This window comes from Chanos chanos, chromosome 13 (assembly GCF_902362185.1).
Source record: "Chanos chanos chromosome 13, fChaCha1.1, whole genome shotgun sequence".
In the NCBI taxonomy this organism is placed as follows: domain Eukaryota; kingdom Metazoa; phylum Chordata; class Actinopteri; order Gonorynchiformes; family Chanidae; genus Chanos; species Chanos chanos.
Window position 1 is genome coordinate 21,781,220 of NC_044507.1, and position 25,824 is coordinate 21,807,043.

At 44.9% G+C, this 25,824-nt stretch overlaps 1 protein-coding gene across 1 annotated transcript; it reads left to right on the plus strand.

Annotated features, from left to right (window-relative positions):
- Positions 1–769: 769 nt before the first annotated feature.
- LOC115826272 (trinucleotide repeat-containing gene 6A protein-like) lies at positions 770–25,223 on the plus strand. Its single transcript, XM_030790024.1, has 22 exons — positions 770–864; positions 2,675–2,722; positions 10,220–10,540; positions 11,209–11,256; positions 13,914–16,511; positions 17,493–17,702; positions 17,941–18,155; positions 18,272–18,349; positions 18,522–18,573; positions 18,713–18,834; positions 19,709–19,843; positions 19,965–20,102; positions 20,277–20,351; positions 20,787–20,991; positions 21,255–21,392; positions 21,525–21,686; positions 21,868–22,008; positions 22,208–22,315; positions 22,492–22,701; positions 22,828–22,895; positions 23,017–23,156; positions 24,776–25,223. The coding sequence occupies exons 4-22, from the start codon at positions 11,211–11,213 to the stop codon at positions 25,146–25,148; spliced, it is 5,214 nt and encodes a 1,737-aa protein (XP_030645884.1). The 5' UTR covers positions 770–864; positions 2,675–2,722; positions 10,220–10,540; positions 11,209–11,210; the 3' UTR covers positions 25,149–25,223.
- Positions 25,224–25,824: the final 601 nt, after the last annotated feature.

The following is a 25,824-nucleotide window of genomic DNA, read 5'->3' on the forward strand; positions in this document are numbered from 1 at the left end:
TAACTAGCCTTTAGCCTAATACCTGGTTGGGAAAAAAACACAGTTTTGTCCAATTATTATTTATTTTATGCTATTGTTTTATTTTTGTCAGCAGAGCCAGTGATGTAGGAAGTAATGATTTGTATCATGATATTAACATAGGGTTGTCTCTCAACATATCAGTCAGTATTCCAGTGTAGTGCTGCTCTGAGCTTTGCTTCAGTGTTCAACCCAAATATGGACAAAAACCTTAGGTGGTATTTGACCAATGCCCATGTGTTTGTTTAGTTATTTTTTACGTAGTTTATTTACTTTCTTAGTTTACTTCTCATTCTCTTTGGATTTACGTAAACTGCTGGACTATCAGGAGAGGTTTAAACGCTAAGCCTTTATGTCCTATGTATCATTTTATATTTTTGGTATGTTTGGGTCAACAGGCAGAATAACCGGCGTACTTCACAGTTAGTTGTCAGTGTGGTTTAAAAAAAGGGGGAAAAAAGCTTTGTTCAAGAACATCTAAACCCAGACAGTTAGATTTGTGGCATTTCGTCTGACTGTTTGATGTCTAAGTCCATTTAGTGATTACAGCCAGAGAAAAGCTAACTTTTAAAAAATATATTCACTTTATATGTCATAGCGATACCCTCACAGCGGCAACCATTTTGGAGCACAGCTGTTGGGCAAAGGAAGTAGGTCTAAAGCGGAGCTCATGCTCTTCCTGCGCTACCAGTAGTAGCTCAGAAAGGAGGACCGTGAAAGCGAGTGAAGAAAATGGCGACTGTGCAGAACAAATGTCTCCCCTCCTAGTTTCTGCAAATGCGCTGAAATTCCATAGCCTTATTGTTCGATTTCATTTCTTCTCTGATGCACTTTAAATTTCAAGAGGTACGTTATCATTTTTGCTGTTTTAAGAGTGATTCCCTCCAATTTGCATTTTAAAGTATCTAATGTTGAGTTTGGCGTAGATACGTAATGTTCAGCTTGCTTGCTGTTGTGAAGTCTTAGCTTGCTAATGCTAGCAGACTACTAAAATGGAGATAACCTGTCTGTAATAAGAGTATACTTAAATGAATATGCTATGGCGCTGACAATGTGAGTAGTTAAAGTTACTGTCGTTGAAGTCGGTCTCCAGCGGTCAGTGGCACCTTTAATTTAAGAGAGAAACGCTTTCTCTGGGATAACTTTAGGTCATATAGCTAGCTCTTGTTAACTGAAATGTAAAATATGAGAACTGTACTTAGCTGCGCCTTTTATCAACCTGTTAAAGTGCACACTCTTAGAAATTAATATGATGCAGGAGCTTGGCTAAATTTATTGTTTTTCCATAGTCTGAAAGAGTGTCTTGCTTGACTTTGCTAATCTGCGACTTCGAATTTTCTTCGCGATCGCCGTGTTTGTTAAGTTACTTCTACGCTCTCAGCAATCGCCATTCACACAGCGACATTTGTTTTCCGTATGTCCGGAAGGTTCGCCGGGATAATGTTACCCGGCTAACTTATGTTAGTTGTTCAAACGGGCTGGCCGGTGAGGAGGTAGCTCGGTAATGGTTCTGCTTTATTATGTTTTTAAATAACAAGGTAGATTTTCAAAGCTACACGTGTCCGTCGGGGAAATAATATTTCCTCTTCTACCTTTGGACATAATTGTAAAGTTGAAATAGGTCAGCATGCGCTCAAGCAATAGGTGAATAGCGATTGCTTTATTTATTTATTTAACTTGAGCTTGCACGACAGAGCTGGCGTTGTTTTTTCGTCTCCGCTAGATACCCTGGTTGACTTCTCAAATGGAGCGAAATATAACCAGTTCAGAAGTTGGTTAACTTCGATGTTTGCATGTGGAAATGAAGAAAATGTCTAGCATCACATAGTTCAAAGTCTTATTTGGTTTGTATAAAAACTAGATCTCTAGTTAACCGTTTTCTTTCGTGTTTTGCGATGGGGGAGGTGTCCGGATGGTTCAGAATGGTCGGTTTACTCGCTAGCTAGTTAGCTCTCTAGTCTCCTCAACCATGTTAGCATATCATGTTACGCACATAGCCGTCTCGGCGATGTTAGCATGACCGAACTTCGCTTGGTTGCGTCGTAACTACCTTAACAAGTTGACTTGACCTACCTCGTTGACACATCGTCTGTGCGCAAGATTAGGTGAAATTAATTGCACAGTACACCCGTTTTTTTCATATAAGCACACATTGTTATTTTCAAAATTAGTTTTCAGCAAGGTTTGGAAAACCGATCAACTGGCTAAATTAGCTGGAGACTGTAGCTAGGGTAAATTTCACTCGAATTAAGCTAAGGCTAACTGGGTAGCGTAAAACATCCTAGTAGCCGATTAGCAAGCCTGTGTTATGGAATATAGTTATTGATAAGTTACCTGCTCTAGTCACACTTAGCAACATTAATTCGAAGTGTTATGCTTGTGTGGCGTTAACTAAATTTCAGGTTAGTCAAACGAATTGGCTCTAGCCATTGGTCAAATTATGACATAAAATACTCTGCATTGGAGTTGTGCACGAGTTAACAGCGACTTCTTTATTTTAAACTACGTGAAAACAGTGCTCATGTCATGTCAGTGTTTTTCAGGTTTGTTTCCGTGAACGTTTGTTTGAGTTTAATATTAGCCCTTCTGTATGATATGCATATGCTGTGTTGCTTGGTAACTTGGAATTTTTATTGTCACATTTTCTTATGTTTAGAGAATTGGATGCTATTGCCACCAAAGACATTGAGGACTAGCAACACAGGTCAGTAACAATTGTGTCCTATGTGCTACCTATGTAATTAAAGTGCATGGCTATTTTTCAAAAGCCCGTGCCTTTCTAGAAACTAGGCCTTTCTTTTTCATGCCCATGTTAAACACTACCAACAAAGCTGGGTCAAAGCAGTTGCTGCTGGTGTAAGCAAATGCAGTTCCGTTTGAATTAAAGGACCCGACGTGCTGAGTAAGCTGTGCTGTTTAAAAAATGTTGCATGAAAAACAGTGTTTGTGTAGCGCTTTGTACCTCTACAAGGTCATGAAGTTACTCCCTGTGCATCATCTGCACCATCTTAACTCTAAATCAGTCACATTTGCCAATAGACCAGTGAAATCTACGCTTGTTTGTTTGCATTATTAAACTGTTTATTATTTTGGATTGTGATCCTTAATGATCTGCGTCAAGAGAACGCTCAGGTATTTTTCTGTGATTTGACTTCTGATGACCAAGCAGATCCTAACAGAAATTGAGTACTTGTTGAGGTGATATTTGTGAGCCTCATGCAATTTATGAACTGTCTGACAACACCGTGTGTGGTGAAGCATGATCAGATCTCTTTGAAGTGAGGACTTAAGCCTACGCCATAAACACAACCACAGAGATGTTTTTGGCAGAATCCGCTGCCTAGGTCTGTTTGTGTTGTTTTCACCCCTAGTGCTCTTGATACTGCAGAGATCTCAATGACGGTGCAGTAAATGTTTTCTTATCGGTGATATGAACATTGCCCCTGCATATCCATAGCCACGCCCACAAATAGCAGAAGACAGATCTGTATTAAAAATGAGTCCGGATACTTTGCCAACAGGAATAATAGCAAAACAACCAATCGTAGCACTTAAGTTTTGTATTCGTTTAGCCATTATATTTGCAAATTTGAAACAATGAGTTGATTCCTCTGCTTTTCCATTGTCTCTCTTTTGAAATGTGACTTTTTATTTCCTTTTATATACAAGATTACTGATTACTCTCAAAAATGGGTCAGTGAGCTACAGTTTATATATACAACTAATTAAGTCAGCTGGCTCTCAATGCTATAGCTCTAAACGCTGTCGTCTAGACCTGGGACAAGGAGCGATTGGTGATCGATACAAGCAGAGACGTTTTCTGACACATAAACCAACGTCTTTTGTTTTTATTTAGGAGTAAAAGCCACTTAACTGTTTCTCCCCCTTTTCTCTGTGTTGCAGCATGATACTGTCGCTCTGTCCTGTTGAGTGGTTATGAATATGAAATAATAGGTTTGGGATTTCTCAACACCTGATAGTGTTTTAGCGCTAAAATTTTTTTGCTCTGTGGGGACCCTGCTTGTTCAGTTTGAAAGCATGACACGTCAGCGTCGGTCTGGTTTGGATTACTTACCTTGGTCAGCGTTGGATTAATAATTTATTTTTTCCTGCCATTCTATCAGAAAACTAATTTAACTTCAGAATATATTTAACTCCAGGTAAACCACACAGTTTAAAAATATTGTAACGACCTGTACAGGCGTACGCTTGGCCCCGTTATTGTGAGTGTGAAGACAGGTTGGATGGTCTTAAAGAGTCATATGAATATTAGGGTGTGGGTTGTTTCAGAGTTTGTCCAGTGTTTTAATTGGGGCAGACAGTATACTGATGGATGTTGACTGGTAGACCTCTCAGCTGTGCTGATTGGTCCTCACTCAGAAACAGATGCTGCTGTCTTTGTGTGTTTGTGCACGGGAGACTCCTGTTGTTGAGGTGGCCATCTGGTTAAACACTTTAGGGTAGAAGAGGTTTTGGCTGGGGGGGGTTGTGTGGGGGTGGGGGAGGGGCGGTGGGGCCCCAGGGAGTCTTGATGCATTGCCTTTTCCTTCTAAAGGTTACGTGTTTGTTACTGTTTTCAAGTTTGATCTTCAGCTGAACTTACCTCTTTGTAAACGGAAAAATTAGAACAGTTCTGAATGGACATTAAAGCAGTCATGTGATTGTGTGTGTAGACTTTGCTGTTTGTTTAAAGGCCAGACTGCCTGAAAGGTGCCGTTACTGGGAGAGCTTTTAAGCCATTTTGTCGAGTTGTGTAATCAGCCATTACAAGCAGAGTTGCATAGGACCGTCTTAAAGGTTCAGGCCTTGGTCTGTTATTCACAGAGAAATGACACTTAAGACTAGCAATACCACAATTACTTTGGTCAATGATTCCTGGCAAGCTGTGCTGTCGTTTTACACTCATAGAGAGCACATAGTTTTCATTGGTTGGTTGATAATCAGAAGTGTTTCCAGGGATTTTATTTTGCTGTTTTCTCGTAGCCGAGCTGCTGGTATGTGAACCCAGTGGTTTTAAGGAGTATGGCAGGCAAGACACAGGGGTCTGAGTTTGCCTAACATTCATAGAACTCATAAAACAAAAGCCTGCCTTTAAGTTTAGTGAAAAGCAGGGGATTTAAGGACAGGAGACGTATGGCCTTGGGTGCACCTTGTTCTCCACACACAAGTTTCCATAAGTAAATTGAAGTTTTGACACACAATTGCACCTGTGACCAGGTGCTTTCTAAATGATCTGCACTTGCTAGATTTAATTTTAAATACAAGGACATGGCAGTACGCTTGTGATCAGTACGGTTTTGAGTTGTTATGTCGCGTTTGCATACGGGGTCTGTTTCGGTACAAGCGGTGCTAAAAGGGAATATCAGTTACCAACAGATGACACTGCGCAGACCTGGGCACTCGCCGTGAACTGTGTGGCTTTAGGGGTTTATCAGCAGAATTACAGTGAAGTGGCCAACTTTTTTAATTTGATGGACATTTGCGTCTAGTGTCTGGCATCCAGATTTTTCTGTAGATAACTGCATTGTTAACCTGCTGCATAATCATTAAGGTATAGTAGCTTGGGGTGCTTGTCCAAGATATATTTCTAAAGCAGATTGAGACTATAGATGGGTCTATAAAATATAAATGTAAATGTTGAACAGGGTTGAAAACTTAAACAGAAAGCATGCTTTCCTGTCATGATGGTCAGTGAAGACATGCATGTCAGCTGGGCCTGCAGAAGGTGGTTAGCTGTTTATGGAGAAGTAATTCACCGATGTAATCCGTTAAGGAGATTAGGTGAAGCTTTCTCCTGTTTTTCTAATTGCGTTACTGCATCATTTATTCTGCGGTGGAAAAAGGGACCTGACAGCCAGTCGAGGAGCTGTTGGTCGCCGTTAGAGACATTCAGCATGATGTCCCTCAGGAAACGCTGCGTTTTATTCACTGACTGATCCTTGTGTTCACAGGGAAATCTTTCGAGTAAAGGAAGGACAGTGGATGGAAGAGATTATCTGTAGAGGGACGGTAAACAGGAGGCTGGTGTAAAGGTAGGTTCTTTGACCCAGTAGAACTTTTTTGTTTTCTTTTTATCGAAGTTATGTATGTGGCATCCTGGCTTTCGTTTATCTTGGCACTGAAGTGGACGTCCACCTCTTTTATTGGCAGAAATGTGGCTGCTTTGGGTTTTCTTCTCCCTGTCTTTGTAAGGTGCTTTAGGGAAAGCTGTGTGGTCTAAGTGCAGATGGATGTCTGTTTAAGCGTCTGCACTCTGTGCTGCACGTATTGTGGTTGTCGAGGACGCTTTCACTCGATGTGATAGGATGTGTAATGTTTGGTTGGTTGGCGAGTTTGCGCCGCAAATGTTAACTGTAAAGTTTGGTGTGTGAGTGTGTGTGTGTGTGTGTGCACACGCAGTCGTGGGAGCAGCAGGGTGAACTGGGCATTGAGCGATGGCTGCATTTTTCCGCTGTGTGATGTGGAAAGCCACTGATAACTGAGGATCTTATCTCTTGACCTTGTCTCTGTTTTGTCAGTGGCATAAGGCTCAAGGCACTGCTGTGACTGATGTGGTAATGAAGAAGTCTGTCAAAGCCAAGTCACTCCACAGAGACAAACTCAGAACAGTCTCATACTCACCATTGGATATATGTGTGGGTATATATACACATTACTGACAAGTATTGTAAATGCACTCTCCTTTTTGTAAATGTAATTTTTGTGCTGTGTGTGTGTGTGTGTGTGTGTGTGTGTATATATATATATATATATATATATATATATATATATATATATATATATATATATATATAATATAAATCTTTTTTGAATATATTTATTAGGAACTTGTTGAGGTAGTTTCTGTTGAAGTGATGGGCATTCTTTGGAGCCCTGAAGCAATTTGAATTAGAGCCTCAGGATAGGGTAGCTGTCAGTGTTCACTGATCCAAATGAGGTGGGGGGGGGGGGTTGCGCACAGCACGAGTCATGTTTCACATACTCTTCACTGCCCCCCCCCCCCCCCCCCCAAAACTCTGTAACCTCATGTGACCTCTGACTTATCTCCAGTCCCAGATGTCTTTGGGACCTTTTCATGAGACTGATTAATTTCAGGTTATGATGAGGCTTTCATCCAAAGGGCCTGCAGTGAGTGAACCATTCTGATGCATGTTTAATGAAAAACTGACCCAAACAGGAGAGATTAAAAGTAATTAGTACAGAGAATAAACAAATCACATCTTAAAGTTTTTCCTCTTTTCCACTCTTCTGCCTTTCTGTTTGAGTTAACTTGCACATTTCCCCTTTGGGGAGAAAAAGATTGCTTTTCGGGCTTTTGTGTTTGAATGATCTCAGGACCAGAAAATGGAAAGCTTTCATGAGAAGCTTTGGCGAAATCTATTATCTTTGGTGAAAGCTTGGTTTGTTGACTAAATCGTGTAGTGGTTGCTTAGCAATGACCGCTCTGAAAGCTGAACCCAGCTGAAGTGGAGAAGAGGCCACCAATAAAACTTGCTGAATAAACCCAGACCAAAGCTCCACAAAACCACAAGACTTAAGACTGCCAATCTCTAGCAAGCTTTTTCATTCTGTTTTCTCTACCCACTTTGTTCTAATAATGACTGTTTGCTTAGGTGATTTCATCATCTACCTGTGTCTGTGGCAAACCAGATTTCAGTACTTTTAGTCAGTCATGTGTGGTATTACTTTACCATGTAAAGCTTAAAGTTAAAAAGCCAATAACTTGGTTCGTCTCAACCTAATGAACTATCTGGAAATAATCAGTATTCCCCAAACACAAATATGAGCTCCAGAAACTTCTGATCATATGAATTTTTGAAGCTTTTACTTTATATAGAATCAAGATGACAACAGTGAAGCCAAAACAGCTTTTATGAAAAATAATTCATTCACTAAACTCTAACTGTTTACGTGCTGTAAGAGTGGTCACACAGACCCACAGAAAAACAGACATTGATGTTTATTTCGGTGTGATACAGAGGAATTTGTCAATCTCTGTATCTTGCATTAATGTCTGGAACTTGACCAGACCGGTTCACCGGTCAAGCTGATGCACACTCTTTAAGGACTGGCTACGGGCAAAACGCAGGACACACCCTCAGGTGTGGAGCAGAGCTCTTTTCGAGTATTTATGGTCTGGATTTTAGGAGTGACTTTTGATCTCTCTTTACAGTGTGCTCTTTAGAGTGCAGCAAACTCTTGTAGTGCTGCAGGTTGCATGTTGCAACTTGACGCAGATGACTTCCTGACCGTTGCCATTCCTCAACTCATGTAACACTGGTACCCTAACAGGAAGTGGCTGCCTCAAACACAGAGACGCGCTGCATAGCTGCAGTACTTTTCCGCGGTTTTCTTTTAGGGTTACGTTTGTCTGCATAATTACAAGAAGCAGCTCTCTGAGGATTTCCTCATACTCTGTCCTGAGGCAGCCCCCCCCCCCCCCCCCCCCCGCTGCAGAAGTTGGCAGCATTTTTCTCCTAAAACAGTAAAATGACACCGTGCCTCTCCTCCTTTGCTAATGTAACGTGTGGTGTGAAGATGGAAAAAGCTGGATACAGGCCACGTGTTTTCAGAGGCTCCTGTTCAGCCAACTAAGGAAGAACATGGAGCAGGCCGCTTGTTATCGGCCCCACTCGATGGTTTAGGCTATGCTTTTTTTTTTTTTCTGTTTTCTTTCTCTCTTTTTTTTTTTTGTTAACCGTCTTAACTTTTCTTCATAACAACATGTAGTGTTATGGTTTTGATGAACTTCATAGTTCTTTTTATGCTATGTGTGTGTGTGTGTGTGTGAGGTTTTTTTTCCCTCCTCTCCCCCCAGAGGGTTCTCCGGCCTTGGGGTATGTGTAGTCACTGTGACGTGACCAGAATAAATAGCTGGAGCTTGAGCTAATGTTTATAAATAGGAAACTGCCCTGCACGGAGAGGCAGTTAGACTGTGAAACTGGTCTTCAAAGGTCAAGACGCTCGGCTGCTGAGAAATTTGTTGCACACAACAGTCTCTGTGTTGCTGCTGTTTTTCCCCCTCGTTTGTGTTAATGTGAAACTGAATTTGCTGTTCTGTGAGAGCATTCTGAGACAGGATTGGATCCCACATCCATAACAAGACACATTGTGGAGCAACTGAGGTTTTACTGTTGGTACAAGCACCCAGACACGTGGCCCACGGTCTCTGGTTAAGTCTGGGCAAAGTCTTAGGGATTGATTTCAGCAGAATATCAGGAGCAGGGCTTGGGCTCCATTCAGATGAAGGGTATTGTAAAAGTTAGAGAAGCATGTTTGGCTCTTCAGTTGTCATAATCATTGTCATGGTAAACCCTCCTTTTTTTTTTTTTCTTTTTTCTTTTTTTTTTATTTGCAGGAAGTGGCTGTGAAGCCTAGCTTGGCGTCCATCTTAAATGAGCAGTCTGTCACAGCACACATCTTTTGGCACGGTTGACTTTTCAGCTAGCTCACACGCCGTTTGGTAGCATACTCACTGTCAATGTGAATGGGTCTCACTGACTTAAACTGGTGTGCAGTCCACCTGTAGCTGACAGCTCTTGCTTTTGAGATGTTCTGACAAAAGCCTGTTTTGTCACCTCAGGCTTTGCAGTCATACCCTTAACGTCAGAGGACTTGCGTTTCAAGATTTAGGCCTGTAGGCTAAACGGTGAAATCGGCAGATAACGGCAAGTTTCGTGAAAGGGGCTTGAAGGAGGCTATGCTCTGTAACTGAAGTGTTGATCGTCACAAATGGCCGGTGTTTGTAAATGAAAGTGACTGTTCTTTTAGAACATACTGCTAAACCGCCATAAGTGCTTAACCCAGTTCCATTCTGCTGTGTTTTCAATGATCAGCAATTTGAAAATTGAACTAAGACTGTCTAGTATTTTTCTCCCTTGTGAATATTGCACTGCACTGCAATTTCCCTTGTCTAAAGTGGAAAAAAGTTTGAAAATGGAGCTTATGCCTGCAGTTAGTAAATATTTCTGAAGTTGACAGGTGTTTCTGAGAAGCCATGAGAATGCTGTTGCTCTCCTTGTGTTCCCAATGTCAAATTCACACGAGTTATGACACTGAATGACCTTTAAAGCTGTGTGTTGCAAAATTGTGTGGGGGTTTTTTTGTTTGTTTGTTTTTTTTATTGAAGTATTTACTTTAGATTTATCAGAGAGAGAGCACAGGTCCCCTTATTCCTCTCCTTCCCCTCTCTCCTCTCCAGTGCCAGAGCATATCAGTCCCAGTGTTGGCAAGCCTCAGTCTGCCAACCCAAACAGCATCACCTCCACTGTTACCAGCGCCATCAGCAATGCCAAGAGGGCCCAAGGTAGCAGCAAGCACCAAGCCCTGCCTCGGTACACGCTTCATGAAGTTCCAACGCCTTTTCGCTAGCACTAGCAGAAGCATCTGTTGAAGCTTGGGCAAGCTCTCACGGTCCTCGCTGCCACTCTGGGATCCCGAGCGCAGGTCTCGTCCAGCCAGTCCCAGGATAATCTGACGAGTGAGGAGGGTCTCCTGCCGTGCACCGCAAGCCACCCCTCAGGTAAACGCACGCGCACACACACACACGCACACACACACAGAGCCAGAACTGCCTACCCACATTAACTAATCACCTGCCTTTTCTTAGCCTGCCCAAGTGTGAGATCTGTTACTGCTCTTACACGTCCAGCAAGTTTTATTTATAGCTTATTGTCAGTGTGCCTTGCAGATTTTATTAGGTTAATTAACCGAATTAGCCGTTCTGAAGAGTGCACTGCAGTGTGGCTTGTGGATCTGTGGTTTTAATTTTCAAATACTTACTAACAGCTGGTGTCATGAGCTGATGTGTGTTGTTTTTTTTTGTTTGTGTGTTTGTTTTTTGTTTTGTTTTAAGGTTCGATGCAAGTGTACTTATGTGCTTGTGAGTTTTTTTTGTAGATGTTGACAATTACCTTTGAGTAAAGTTATACTGAAGTTTAGCTGGCCAGACTTTCTTTTTCAGAGAAAGAGCGAGCTTTGCTGGGTCTGCGTGGTCCTGGAGAAGAACTATATTTGTGTAACGGGTGCTAATTGAATTCAGAGATGTGGAAGTGTTCACACGTGTAGCAAATGTGACCAGAATCCTGCACTCGGAATCTGTCTGTCTCTGACGGAATCACATCTGTCTCGTCTTCTTTAGCTGTCTGTCCCTGCCAGGGTCTCTCACGGTCTCACTCTTTTGTTTCTCAGGCATGGCTCCCATTCGGGACTCGGTCAGCCACTCCCCTAACCAAACAGGTGACTCACTTTTCTTTTAACTACTCTGTAGCCTGGCCTCTGCTCAGCTCTCCTTCACTGTCAGTCGCTCATGCTTGCTTGTGTTGTGTTGGAGTGGTCCCCCAGGTCTTCGGATACAGACAGGAAACGGTTTTAAGCCGTACCCATATGTAATCAAAATGTGAACTAAGTTGGTAACGCTTAAGGTCTTATTACGCCGTGTTAAATAGATATAACCCAGTTTTGTTACACATGAATTACAGAGGCACCACTTCATCCCCCCAGTTAGACCAGTCAGTAGCTGCTCCTTTGTACTTGTCTATATGTCTGTCTGTGTGTGTGTGTAGCCAAAGCTGTGTGCAGAGTGCATAAAGACTGTGCTTTGAGGACTAGAGACAGAGGAAATATCAGAAGCATTTCTGGGGCATAATAGATCTGAACTGACTTATGTGTTCTGTTGCTTTTCCACTGCATGGTACTGGCTCGACTTCACTCGACCCAACTGTACTCGCTTTTGTTGCTTTTCCATTAGGCAAATCTAGTACCTGGTGCCTGCTGTCTGATACTATTTTTCATACATCGTGGATGTAAGCGAGCTGAGTAGGTACCAAAGCATGACGTGAAAACACTGCTGACTACTGATTGGTCAGAGAGTCCTAAGAGCTTCTAGTTGGTGTTTGTGTTTATTTCAGTCACTAGCAAATCTAGCCTATTAGCTAGTGTTAACTCTAGGTTGGTATAAGTTATGGTAACGAAGGGCGTTCTCAACCTCATTTTGGAACGGTGTTTTTATTTCAGTATGAAAAAACGCTTTGACCAGCGGTTTTCATCAGAAAAACACGTTACGTGTGAACACAGCCTGAACAACTGTAGTATCGTTTCTCCCTCGTCACTTCTAAAAAGTCTCTGGCGACATCGCTTACAGCAGCTTATAACGCTGTCTAAATAAGGTTATCCACAAAGCTAGCTAAAGTCATGTTTATCAGTGACGGACCGCTAACGTTAATGAGCGGTTAAACTATAGAGTTTAACTTATTCTGCCTCAGTGAAGTAATGGGAAATACATCTGCGACTCGCATGTCTGCAGTTACAGTCGGTGCATTGGAAATTGTTAAACCAGAGAGGACATGTAAATAAACGTGAGCTGAACAAATATCTATATGGCTTCGTAGCCAAAAAATGTTATTTGATTTCTCTTTCAAATGTGTAGTGCCAGTTGAAGTCCTCGTTGCAGACAGTCATGTGGTATGATGACGGCATGACAGTTTCTTGCACCGCGACACCAGCTACATCAAGAGAGTACTAAGTGCAGTGGAAAACTAGCGGGGTACCAGGTACCAAAAAGCGGGTCGAGTCGGTACCATGCGGTGGAAAAGCGACATTAGTGTGTTGTGATTCTGTTTGCAATGAAAAATGAAACCAGTGTGTGAAGTAATCCAGATTGGGTCGTTTCATCTCAACAGTAAGGACGATGAAAGATTTGGGCATTGTAGGTTTGTGTTTGGTTAACTGGGTTGTGTCACTCTCTTTCATTCTCCCTCGATTTTCACCAGGTCACCTTAAAACTAGACACAGTTAAATTCAGTTAGAAAAAATGTCTGCTAGAGACACTCTCGTCTGAGTGTTTTTGTTTTTGTTTTTGTTTTTTTTTTGCTCATTGCATATCCATTACTAACACAGTACGAGAGAGCAGTTTCAAACTCGGCAAGAGGACAGCTCTCCGGGGAGATTGGCAGCCATCTTGGAGTACGATTTAAAATAAGAGCACTTTATTTAAAAGGGGAAAAGTAAAACAGACAAGAGTTGAGCTGCACCGGTAGGTCACGTTGTCAGGTGAGGCTAGCTCAGTCGGCGGTCAAACCGAAAGAGGAAACTCTGCCGCACGCTAACACATTTGCGTTAGCTGTTAACAGTCTCTCTGTCCTCCCCCCCCCCCCCCCCGAGCCTCTGGCATGCAGCAGGATCACACTGCTGCTACAAAATGGTGGCAGCTGCACCGGTGATTTAGCCAAGCTTGAGTTAGACCGAACTTTGCAGGACATAGTGTCTGTGCGCAGCCAGCTCTAATGTCAGTTAATCCGCAATCAGGCATGATCCTTGTAAATGTCAAGTGTCCACGTTGCTGTTTTCAGACAGATCTTAAGATCACTTTACATGTCTGAGCTCAAATGTACTGTTTTTTCCTTTTTTTTTTCCTCTCTCTCTTTTTTTTTTTTTTACGGTCAGAATTTGTTCCCGTTAATTCTCAGTATGTAGCCTGTTTTTTTTTTTTTTTTTTCTTTTTATTCCACCCGATTTGGACTCATTAGTGTGAACGTTGTTACAATTTAAATAAAGTTCAGCCAGATAAAGCTTTGTGATGGCTGTTGATAAAAATGTAAGCAGTAATGTCTGTGGACCCAGGAAAGATAGAAATGAATCCATTCTCCATTGACTGGCATTTATGCATCTGATGAGCGAAATCAGCAAAGATAGGGATGTATTGCCACTGTAATACTTTCAGTGAATAAATGTTTGCTATTATCAGTGGGCTTAGTAGGGCACTCTTTACATGCCCGTCTTGATTATCATCACCATAAAAGATATGGCCCCCTCCTCCTCATTTTGGACCTTGCCCATCTGTATTTATGCGTTTGACCTTTGTGTTGACCGAACTGTGTCCTTCTGTCTCTGTCCAGGTTTGGATCACGCTGGTTTGGATTCTCAGTATGAAAATTTGCCCTGGAGCTCAGGCTCACCTTGTAGCGACTCGAACAGCAACTGGGGGAAAGTAATTGTGGACAGCTGTGACAAGGGACCCTGGCCTTCTACCAGTGGAAGTGACCCAGAGTTAGCCTCAGAATGTATGGATGCTGACTCTGCCTCCAGCTCTGGGTCTGAAAAAAACCTTAGCATGATGGCTTCTGGGAACACCGGTGGTGACAGCAATGGCAATAGACAAGGCGGCGGTCAAGGTTCTCATTTTATGATTGCAAATGGTAGCAATAACGTGGGCAATGGGAGTGTTAAGGGGCCTTGGGGTGTATCCAACGGCTCAATGCTAAGCACATCTCAAGGCTCTGGGGAGAGCCCCAGCAGCAAGCTGACAGAAAGTGGCCATGGCAAGTTAAATGCATGGGGTACCCAGGGTCCCTCAACCAATGGAGGTATAAATCCAAGCACTTTGAACCCAAATGCCAACCATGGTGCCTGGCCCGTTCTACAGAACACTGGGCCCAACTCCCATGGGCCCGTGGGGAATGGGAATGGTGGCACCAACACTCAACGAAGCACCATAGGTCAAACACCCGGTATGCAGAGTATTAACTCTAAGGTGTCCTGGGGAAGCCTGCAGGACAATGTTGCAGAATCTGAAGTTAATGGTACAAACAAGGTTATAAGTGGGCAGCCTCAAAACCTTAACACTGAAATTAATGGACCAAATAACACTACTAACACAATGACCTCTAGTTTACCAAACTCTACAGGTTCAGTGCAGATGAATGAACAGCCCACAGGGCACAGAGTCTGGCCTACGAGCACAGGGAGCTCTGCTCAGCTCCCAATCTCTCCAGTCTCTAATGGCACTTCCATTTCTCAGCAAAGCAACAGCGAGGGAATAAACGGCGGGTCTTATGGTACAGCATGGGGTGCTCCGCCCGGCACTAATTACTCCGGAGACAAATGTCCTGTCCCTAAAGGCCAAGCTGTGGGCGACACTGTGAACGCAACTCTAATGCAGTCTGGAGCTAACGGCTCCGCTGTGAGCGCTGCTTCTTTCAAGAATAATAATAACGGAATGGGCGGTCGCGGAGGAGGGTGGGACTCAGGGTCTGACACCTCACAAAACATGTCCTGGGGAGCAGGGAACGGCGTAGGCCCAGCAGGGATCCCTCGCCCCTGGGGTAGTGCGTCCTCCTCCTCCTCTTCGTCCTCCTCCTCATCCTCTTCAAACACTGGCACTAAGGTCTCCAATGGGGAGTGGAACACATTGCCCAGTAACAATCAGCATTCCAACGACGGCACGAACGGGAGCAGGAAGGGAACAAACGCCTGGAAGTCTTTGGAGGATGACGCTCTCGGAATCGGGGGTGGCGGTCAGGCATCCCAAGGCAACACCTGGAACAAAACCACAAGCAGTGAAGGAAGTGGGGAGAGCTCAGGGGGTCGCAGTGATAGGGACGGACAGCGCGGTGGCAACCGCAGGAGGGGCAATCCGCAAGGCCTGATGCAAACAGCCCTCTCCCGAACCGACATGGACCCCCGTGTCCTGTCCAACACGGGATGGGGACAGACACCGGTCCGCCAGAACACTGCATGGGACGTGTCAAGCACCGAGAAGACGTCAGGAAACGGATCGGTGGGCTGGGGCAGCGCCCCCTCCCAAACATCAAACTCAGGTGGATGGGGAGACGCGCCCAGCACAAACAACAGTGATTCTTCAGTGTCGGGGTGGGCAGAGCCGAAGCCCGCCTCGGGTTGGGTGGACACCAAAGGCCCGGCGGCCCAAAGCGGTTGGGATGATGCCTCTTTTGGAATGAACAAGGGTAATCCATCGTGGGGAAGTTGTAAGGATGACAAGTCCTCTACCTGGAATAATCCCCAGAAAATAAAGCAGGGGTGGGGCGCAGCATCCAACAGCGAGGGATGGGGGGGAGATGGCCCACGGGGTAGCCACTGGGGAGAGTCTCAGAAGGCTGGGACTCGCAGCTGGGACAGCGACAGTGACCGCTCTGGGTCTGGCTGGAGCGAGCCAGGCCGCTGCACCGCAAACAACACCTGGGGAGGCAGCGGAGGGGCAAGCACCCCCGACCAAAGCGGCCCAGCATCTGGATGGGTTGAGCCTAGTAAGACCAACAATCAGAACCAAGGCTGGGGTGAACCAGCCAAATCAAGTCACGCCACACCGGGCTGGGGTGACACCACTAAACCTGGCAACACCTCAGAGTGGGGCAAGTCACAGGACACCAATGTGGGGTCCTTCAGGGGCGCAAACATTTCCCAGACAGGAGCCTCTGGGTCCAACAAGCCCTCGGGGTGGCTAGGGGGTCCGATACCAGCTGCTTCTAAAGAGGAAGAGCCCACTGGTTGGGAGGAACCGTCCCCTGAATCCATCAGGCGCAAGATGGAAATTGATGACGGCACCTCTGCATGGGGAGACCCCAGCAGTTACAACTACAGCGTGAACATGTGGAACAAGAACAGTGCGGGAGAGCAAGATGCCATGGCTGTTACCCAGCAGCAGCCCCCACCAGCGCAAAGCACCATGCCTCCGAAAGACAAGACCTGCAGCTCAGGTGAGTGTGCTTTGATTTTAGCAGTGCATTTGCCCTCCCTAATATATTGTCACAGCTTTGTCTTAAACCCACAGTCTGCACACGTTGTTGGGGTTCTCGCCCTTTTCACCCCCTCTCCTATCCTCCTTATGCTCAAGTGCATGTCAAGTGCACTGACAGGACTTGAGCCTCTATCTCACGCAAGGATCAAGACAGTCCACAATAGACCAGGTGTCTAACTTGAGCCTTGGTATTCCCTCTGAAAATGACCCGAGGTCTTCAGTTGATGTCTCTGATTCTTAAACAAGACTTAGGGAAGGAAGAATCCCTTATTGGCAGTATCATTTCTATGACGAAACGCAATCCCTTGCTAAATAACAGTAGGTGTGAGTCCATGCAGCGTTCCCACCTCGTTTAGAGTTGGCTGAAGGTGAGCTGTGCTCAGGGAAAAACAGGCTAGGGTTACATTGTAACCGCTGGGACAGTCATATGGCAGCAACTTGAGTCGCAGAGCACACATGAACAGGGCTATTTTGAGATGGGAATTCTAGGCATCTGTTGGACGGTGAAAGTGCAAAAACCTTGCTGGTCAAATGTAAGCAGAGACATCAGTAGCACTTTAACGTAAACAAAGTTTGCATAAGCATGTTATGCAAGGGGCGGGTTTGTTCTTCTGGGGGTTTAATCTTATATCGCCTATATTGCCTTCTAGTTCGACATATTGGGGAGAATACTGTTTTCCTACCATTTTTCCATGGACGGAGTGTTTTTAATATTTTAACTGTTTCAATAAGGCAGCCTGCAGTTGGTTAAGTTATTTGACCTATTTCTGCGGTGACACATAGCACAGACCTGTATTTTTTCCAAACAGCTGTGATCAGCTGTATTCATTTATTGAAACCTTGGTTTGATCAACAACACCAGACTGGCGACTTTTTCCCTGCCCGACTTGGGTTTCGTGACTCCAGCGCCACTAATGGGATGTTGTGTGTCCATTAATAGGGTGGGGAGAGCCATACGGTGGGCCACAGAAGATGGAGTCATCTTCTTGGGGTGAGCCTGCTGCTCCACCTGTCACTGTGGACAATGGAACCTCTGCTTGGGGCAAGCCTGCGGACACAGGCTCCAGCTGGGAAGAGCCCAGCAGAGACAGCTCTGCAAGCAGTGGCTGGGGCAATGCCCCCATGGGACAACCATCGCAGCACAAATCTGGTTAGTGCAGTGATCTTGCCTTTTGCCCACCGTCCTCCTGTGTTTTCCTTCTCAGTTTAGTGTGGTGACCTTTAGTTTTGTTCACACACACATACACACAAAAAAAAGCATGTCTCTCTCTGACATCTTGATCATTGGGGCACAAAGGTTATTTTTTTCCCTGACTTTTATCAGAATTTGGGAGAAAAAAAAACGTTGATTGAATTGGTGTCTGTGTTGCCCTTTCTCTTGGTTACAGGATCCCAATCTATGCAAGATAATTGGTGTACGGAGGAGATGCCTGTGCCGGGGACATGCCGCTCTAACTGGGGAGAGGACGAGGAAGAGGAGGTGGAGATTGGCATGTGGACCAATACTCCATCACAGGAAATGAACCAGTCAGGAAACTGGCCCTACATGAAGAAGATGCCTCCAAAGGTAATGACGACTGTCTCTCTCTGGCCAATCAGACGAGTTCCCCAGCTCATCAGATGAATTGTCACCACACCCATCTTTTCCTTAATGGTTTGGAAACACACAGAACGTCTTCCAGGTTAACTGACTTTGACGTTGCGTTCTGTCTTGCACAGATGAATAAAGCGGTGAACAAGCCAGAGGATCCATGGATGAATCAATTCGTGAAGCAGTTCAACAACATAAACTTCCCTGTAAGCATTGCATTCCTGTTTTCTTAAGCTGCAGTGTTGATCTTCATGGTTGACTCCCTTCTGTAACAATACAATTATCACTTATCAGTAAGGTTACCAGTTTACTCAGGTGGAGAAGAGACAATATGCTCCCGTTTAATTAAAGGGTGGTGTTCTTTTTTTTTTTTTACAGAGGGATCCTTCAGATGATTCTCTGAAGAGCAATAAGATGGATATACCCTGTGGTATGTGCTGTCTTATGTATTCATTCAATTATTTATTTCATTTTATTCCTCTGAAGTTTACCCTTTAGATTTGTCTCTGTGAAGGTTTTTAGAGAATTCCTTTGGACAGAGTGTTTACTGTGGTAAATTTGTTTGGTAGGATTGATGAGTGATAAGCGTATGGATGTGGATAAACACATGGGAGAGTATGTGAAGAATCCTGCCTCACGCCACCTGATTCATAAAGACTCGTCCATGGAACGCAGTCCTTACATCGACAAGGTGAGTGACGCTACACATACTGTAATGGAGCCGGTGGTTCCTCATCTGCCCTGTGGCTTTGCCAGGCTGCTGTGTTTTAGCGCCCCCTAGAGGAGGTTAAGGCTAACATTTTCTTCCATCTTGAAAAAGAAGAAAAAAGAAAAAAAGTCCCATTTCGATCAGATTACTGCTGATCTGCTCTTTACGCTCACAATTCACAGCATAACATGTCAGTCTGGAAAATTTAACTAACAAAGATCAGAGCCAAAAGAGAAAATGCGTTTTGCCTACTGGATCTTTGGCATGAAAGCATTGCTTTGTCTTTTGGCATCTGTTAACTTAGCTTCTCTGTCTCTCTGTTTTGTTTTTTTGTTTCTATTGCTGCTTCTGTCTGTGCACCTTGGTGGTCCTGGCTTTCCCTACCCTGCTTGGCCCTGCCGCTGTAATCTTCCCTTCCTCTGTATGCTAAACCGCGTGACTGCGCTCCAGCTCGCGCGTTCCTCATCTGCTTACGCTAGCTCTGTGTCAGAGGAGTCCCAAAACACGCCGATTTCTTCCGCTCAGAACATGAACTGTTCTCCCGCAAACAATGCACAACCTAATCAGTGCCTGGGCTCCCTGCCAGGCTCAAACCACCCCAGTTCTGGGTCAGTTAGGCAGGTGAGTCGATACAGCCACCCCTCACCCTGTCTGTAAGCTGGTCTTTCGTCCTGTCTGCCTTTCCCGTCGGCCTGTGGGTGTTTTCAATGGCATGCTTCTGCTCGCCTTCGGATACATTTCTGTTTTTGTGAGTGTGTGTGTGTATGTGAGTGTGTGTGTATGTGAGTGTGTGTGTGTGAGTGTGTGTGTGTGTTTGTTTGTTTAATTTGGTATCGTTTTTCTTTTTTTCTTCCAGAATGTAAATTCCATGTTCAGTGGCAGTAATGCAGCAGCACAAGGCCGAAACCCCCAGCAGTCTCCAGCACAACCTCTCAGTTCTGCTCAGCCCAGTCTCCGCAATCAAGTGCCTCCTCCCTTACTCCCCTCTCAGGTACCTGCTTTGACCCGCGTTTAAACAAACAAACAAACCTAAACATCTGTGGTGTAGGTTGGCTTGGGTTGTGTGTAAGTAAGTAAAGATGTTGCAACACATTTCTGCTCCGTTGTTATAGGTCCCACAGTCGTTGTTGAAGTATCCTCCCAGTAACGGAGGTTTGAGCCCCCTGTTTGGCCCACAGCAGGTTGCTATGCTCAACCAGCTCTCCCAACTCTCCCAGCTCAACCAGCTCTCCCAGATCAACCAGTTACAGGTACAACTCCACACTGGGTTCACGTGCAGGAGTAACATAGCTACTGTAACAGCTGGGATGTTTTAGGCTGATCTCAGCAGCTTGTGGATTTTATATATGTATTTATAGATAGATATATACACACACACACACACACACACACACACACTCACTGACCTGTTTCCTCCTCCGCAGCGTCTCCTCTTACAGCAGAAAGCGCAGGGCCAGAGAACCATGCCTATCAACGGCCGCCAACAGCAGGATCAACAGGTAAAGGCTCTCTGCCGCTCGTCCACACTCTCTGTTAACGCAAACCAGTAAACACCAGTAAATGTTAATCATCTTTCATCCCCCTGTCAGCATCGCCATCCCCTTTGTTCATGCTCTGAATTTACTTGCAATTGTAACTGCCCGCTGGGTCGGCACCTATTGCACACCTGTCTGGCCAAGAAGGGATCTCCTCTCTCTGTGGTCCTTCTCAAGATTTCTCCCATTTTCCCATTTCCCTTTTGGGTGTTTGGGGAGTTTTTTCTTGCCCACCATGAGGATTAAGTCAGGGGGTGCCATCCTGTTTTGATTTTGACTGTTGTGGCCTGTAAAACCCTTTGAGACTGTAAACAGTGATACTGGGCTCTAAATAAACTTGAAACTTGAAATACATACTTACAAAAAGATCTCTCGATCTCTCTCTCTCTGTGCCTGTAGGGTCGTGGCCTGGGACCTTCTCATCAGATGATCCAACCTCCTCGTCATCTGGACCCCTCTCTGATGAAACAACAGACGTCTCCCCAGCCACCCTCCCTGCACCAGCCCAGTCTCAAGTCCTACATGGACAACTTCATGCCTCAGAACGGCTCTGATATGCAGAAAGAACAAAGTCCCCTGAGCTCATTCAGTAGTTTCCCTTTAGGTGAGTCTCCCCCTGACCAACCTCCATGCGTACAGCTTGGAAGTGTAGCAGCTAAACATTCAGTACTGAGGTTAATGTGCTGATGAAATGGGAAATGTGATTTCTGCAACATTACATGCAGGCAAATCACTTGTGTTGGTGAACAATAAAAAGGGCCACTAAGTGGTTCTGAAATTGCGCCTAACCTTTATGAAATGGCTAAAGGAGTGTTAATGTTAATGTTAATGTGGGTGTTGATTGGGGATCTGTCTCTGCTTCCGCAGGCTTGAACTCAAACTTGAATGTAAACAACTTGGACATCGGCAGTGTTGGTTTCAAGGAACCGCAGTCCCGTCTGAAGAAGTGGACTGCCATGGACATTTCCGTTAACTCGCCACTCGATCAAAATCCCAGCAAATCTGGTGAGTTTGTTCGGTGAACAAGGCCGGGCGTGGCGGCCCGCGTAGCATTAACCCGTTGTTCTTCACGCGAGCGGAGGGCATGGTGCGCGTGCTCGTTCTAACGCGTACGCGTACGTTTTCTTCTTTTCTCAGGTGCTATTTCCTCTAGCCTGAGGCTTGAAGACTCCCCCTTTGGTCCATATGACTTCATGAATGCCAGCAGCTCTCCCATCAGTCCTCCTGGCCCTGTGGGAGACGGCTGGCCCAACCGTGCCAAATCACCTCATGGATCCACCAATGTCAACTGGCCTCCAGGTGAGGATGGTCGTCGCGGACCGGGACCAGCCTCGCTCGTCTCTGGCTGAGATGAGAAGTGCTGCCCAACAAAGTGTTACAAGTGTTACGTGCTCATTTGGTAGTTTCAGCACAGAGATGATCTGATCTCCAGAGAATGCCTGTAAACCTCATCTTCCCTCTCTCTGTCTCTGATGTGTAGAGTTCCGCCCTGGTGAGCCCTGGAAAGGGTATCCAAACATAGACCCGGAGACCGACCCCTTTGTCACTCCTGGTAGTGTGGTTAATAATTTCTCCATTAACACAGTCCGGGATGTCGACCACCTCAGGGACAGGAACAATGGTAGGTGTTTTTTTTTCTTTTTCTTTCTTTTCTTTTTTCTCCCCCACGTTTCATTAATGTTTTGATGGGAAACGTATGGGAGGGGGTCAGTAGTGAGATGAGAGTGGATGATAGGATTATTCTGTGACTTCTCCTCTGTTGTGCGGATTGTTTTGTTTATTTAAATGTGTGTTGTAACGGGTTTTGTGTTTTTTGACAGGGCCATCCCCATCACTCAACACCACGCTGCCTTCAAATTGTGCCTGGTCATCCATTCGTGCCTCCAACCACAGTGGTTCCCTCAGCAGTACAGCACAAAGCACTTCAGGTCTGGCCTGATGCACACTCAAACCTTTATGTTTCAGTGTTTTTTGGGGTTTTTTTCTCTGGTGTTTTTGCATTGCGGTTTCCTAATTTTATGGATAGCTTTTAACAGTGACTCTAAGTGAGGATTTTCAAGTGTAGACGGAAACAGTGGCTACAATAAATATTAAATCCTTGCAGCCAGAAACAGTGACTCCAAATGGTCCCCTGGTACAGTCACCAACACCTCTTTGGCTCATGAGCTGTGGAAGGTTCCTCTCCCTCCGAAAGGCATTTCTGCTCCGTCCCGCCCGCCACCTGGCCTCACCAGCCAGAAACATCCCTCGTCCTGGGACAACAGCTCTCTGCGACTCACAGGCTGGAGCGGGTCCGATTCTAGATTCACCCCAGGTCAGTACCGCTGAGAGGAGCAGTACCATGACTCTGCTCTCAGACGAGTCAGCGGGTTTTCCCCTTAACTTCCCTCTCTCTCCCCTCTCACTCACTCACAGTCTACTAACCCTCTTTCATTAACAGGATCCAGCTGGGGTGACAGCAGCTCAGGGAGAACCAATTGGCTGGTTCTCAAAAATCTTACACCTCAGGTAGGGGAGGTCTTCATTCTTTCACTCTGGTTAGAATGAGTGTCATCCCATTAAGGCCAGCTGATTGTTACGTGGTCATGATGGACACTGGAGTAAGGTGGTTCTTGTCTGTGATTGGCAGATTGATGGCTCCACCCTGCGAACTCTGTGCATGCAGCACGGTCCACTGATAACATTCCACCTGAACCTGCCCCATGGCAATGCTGTTGTCTGCTACAGCTCAAAGGAGGAGGCAGCCAAAGCCCAGAAGTCACTGCACATGTAAGTCCCTCCTTGTAAGAACTACAGCAGCCGACAGTTTGGCCTTAGATAAGTTAGTGGAAGGTCATCACCTAGCACTGTGTTCGAGGTATCGAAGCACTGAATGAAAAACACACTCTGGCCCTTGCATTAGATCTGATTATGGTGATCCGATCACAAGTGGACAGCTGTAACGTACAGGTGTAAATGCACCTAATGTGCATTGAGGTCGCATCGAGATCCGATTGCTCAGACCACATTAGGAGGTGGTCTGGACCGTATATGATCACATTCTTTTAGCTGCGTAAATGCAAATGCAATCTAAATCACATTGAACGACCACCCACTCAATTTACGTAGAGGTAAATAAATCATGGGTTAAACAAAACACTTCTGACCCCTGAACAACACGATACCAAACGATAATAAACCACACAACAAAATTTACGTCAGTAATTGTGTTCGTATAGAAATTTAATATACAGTTCGCATCATCTACAATCAGTTCATTGAGCCGAGGTATACGGGCATCGCTTACCTCTGATAGCGTATGGTAAAGGGATGAGATGCAGGAATTTCAGTCTGTCGTGCCTTACTGTTTTAAAGTATGTGTTATCTTTAGCAGCGGTTTCACAGTGTGGTGGCTCTGAGCGTGATAGTTTACGTTAGTAACCGTCCACACAATTTGGCGCGTGTCCTTTGAGAATGTTCCAGATTTCACGCCGTTAGTCATTTCATACGACACCTGTCAGAGACAACACCACGTTTGGTCTTTTTCAGACGTTAATGATGTACGTGTTGCATATAGCGCGGGGAAGTGAGATCCGATCGCAAGCGGTCGCTCGAGACGCACGTGAGGAGACGGTTTCTAAAGCCAGGTGTAAACGGACGTACTTCAGAGCGGTCCACTTGTGATCGGATCACCACAATCAGATCTAGTGCAAGGTCTAAACGGGGCTTCTGATTTGGTTGATGAACAAGGATTGTCACGTCTGAATCTCTTAACTTTGATGACACAGTCAGTACAGCTCAAGAAATTCACCACCTTTTAGGCAAGATTGCTTTAGTTTGTTCAGTTTATTTGGTTAGTACAAGCCGAGGGCATTTTGCGCCCTGTGTGAAACGGTTTTGAGGCATTGACCTATAAAATGTGTCCCATTCAGCAGGACCCTTTCATGCTAGAATGTGTCACATGACTTGTGTTTTCGTTTTGTTTTGAAGACCTGTAGTAAATGAGTGAGGGTTCCCTTGGGGTTTTGTCACACCTTGAAACGTGTCATAGAAAATTTTCCCTGTGAGGTTTTCACTCGCCTTTAAATGTGGCTTTAGCGTCAGGCAGAGAAATCTCACAAGTTAATTTCTGTTTGACAAGTAATTTGTTACCTTGACTGTAGCAGTCCATCATCCATGGTCTTGGCTCCTCTCTCTCCTGCCTCTGTTTGAAATATGACATGGAACATCTTGCGTTTGATGCAGTGTGAATCAGCAGTCATTTAGAGTCGGACATGGAGTAGGGAAGGTTGTCTTGCATTTTGTGAAGCCCACAGGCAAACACTTGCAGTCTGTGGTGTTACTTTTCTACCCCTGCCTGCTCCCTGCTGCCCTCCTAAAAGCTTCAATCTGCTCTCTCTCTCCACCAGGTGCGTTTTAGGGAACACTACTATTCTTGCTGAGTTTGCTAGTGAAGAGGAAATTAACCGTTTCTTTGCACAAGGTCAGTCCATGACTGCCTCTCCCAGCTGGCAGACGCTGGGCTCTTCTCAGAATCGGATTGGATCCATCGAGGGTTCGCACCCTTTCCCAAACCGCACTGATCCAAATCACTGGAACGGGAGCGGGCTGTCAGGAGCTGGCAGCAGCGACCTCCACGGCTCCTCTCTCTGGGGGGCTCCTAACTACACTAGCCTGTGGGGGAGCCCGAGTGGCAGTGAAGGAGGGAGGATGAGCAGCCCTTCTCCAATCAGCTCCTTTCTTCCCGTTGATCACCTGACAGGAGGAGGGGACTCCATGTAGTTCATCTTTCACCTTTTGACTTAAAAAGAAACAAAAACAAAACAAAAAAAAAAACAACAAAACAAAAAAAAAACAACAACAACAAAAAAGATACCGTGACCTCAGCGTGGAATAGTTAATCATAATCATATGACAATATATATATATATATATATATTATATTATATATATAAAAAAAAATCAAAAGGCACTAGTTGGACTTTCTTCACTTACAAAAATATGGTGGGGCCACCCTGTGGAAATAAGTTACGTTTTTTTTTTTCCTCTCTTTCTCCTCTATCTCTCCCTCTCTCTCTCTCTCTCTCATCTCTCTCTCTCTCTCTCTATCTCTCTCTCTCTCTCATCTCTATCTCTCTTTCTCTCCCTTATCTCTCTCTCTCTCTCTCTCTCTCTCGCACATATGTCCACTTTGTTTTAGCCCAAAACATATCAGTTTGAATACTTGAATCATGCAGGCCAATACTATAATGTGAAAAGGATGGATGTGCTCTTCATACAGAAAAAAAAAAAAGCTTCAACTGAGCTCATGTTGTTTATTCATCATGTTTATTTGAATTCCAATTCTTTTTTTTTTCTTTTTTTTTTCTTTCATTTTATTATTTGCATTTGTTTGCTGACAATGTTGGAGTATGAGCTTTTTTAACTTTGCACTGAATGTGGTTTTTCTCAGTATAAT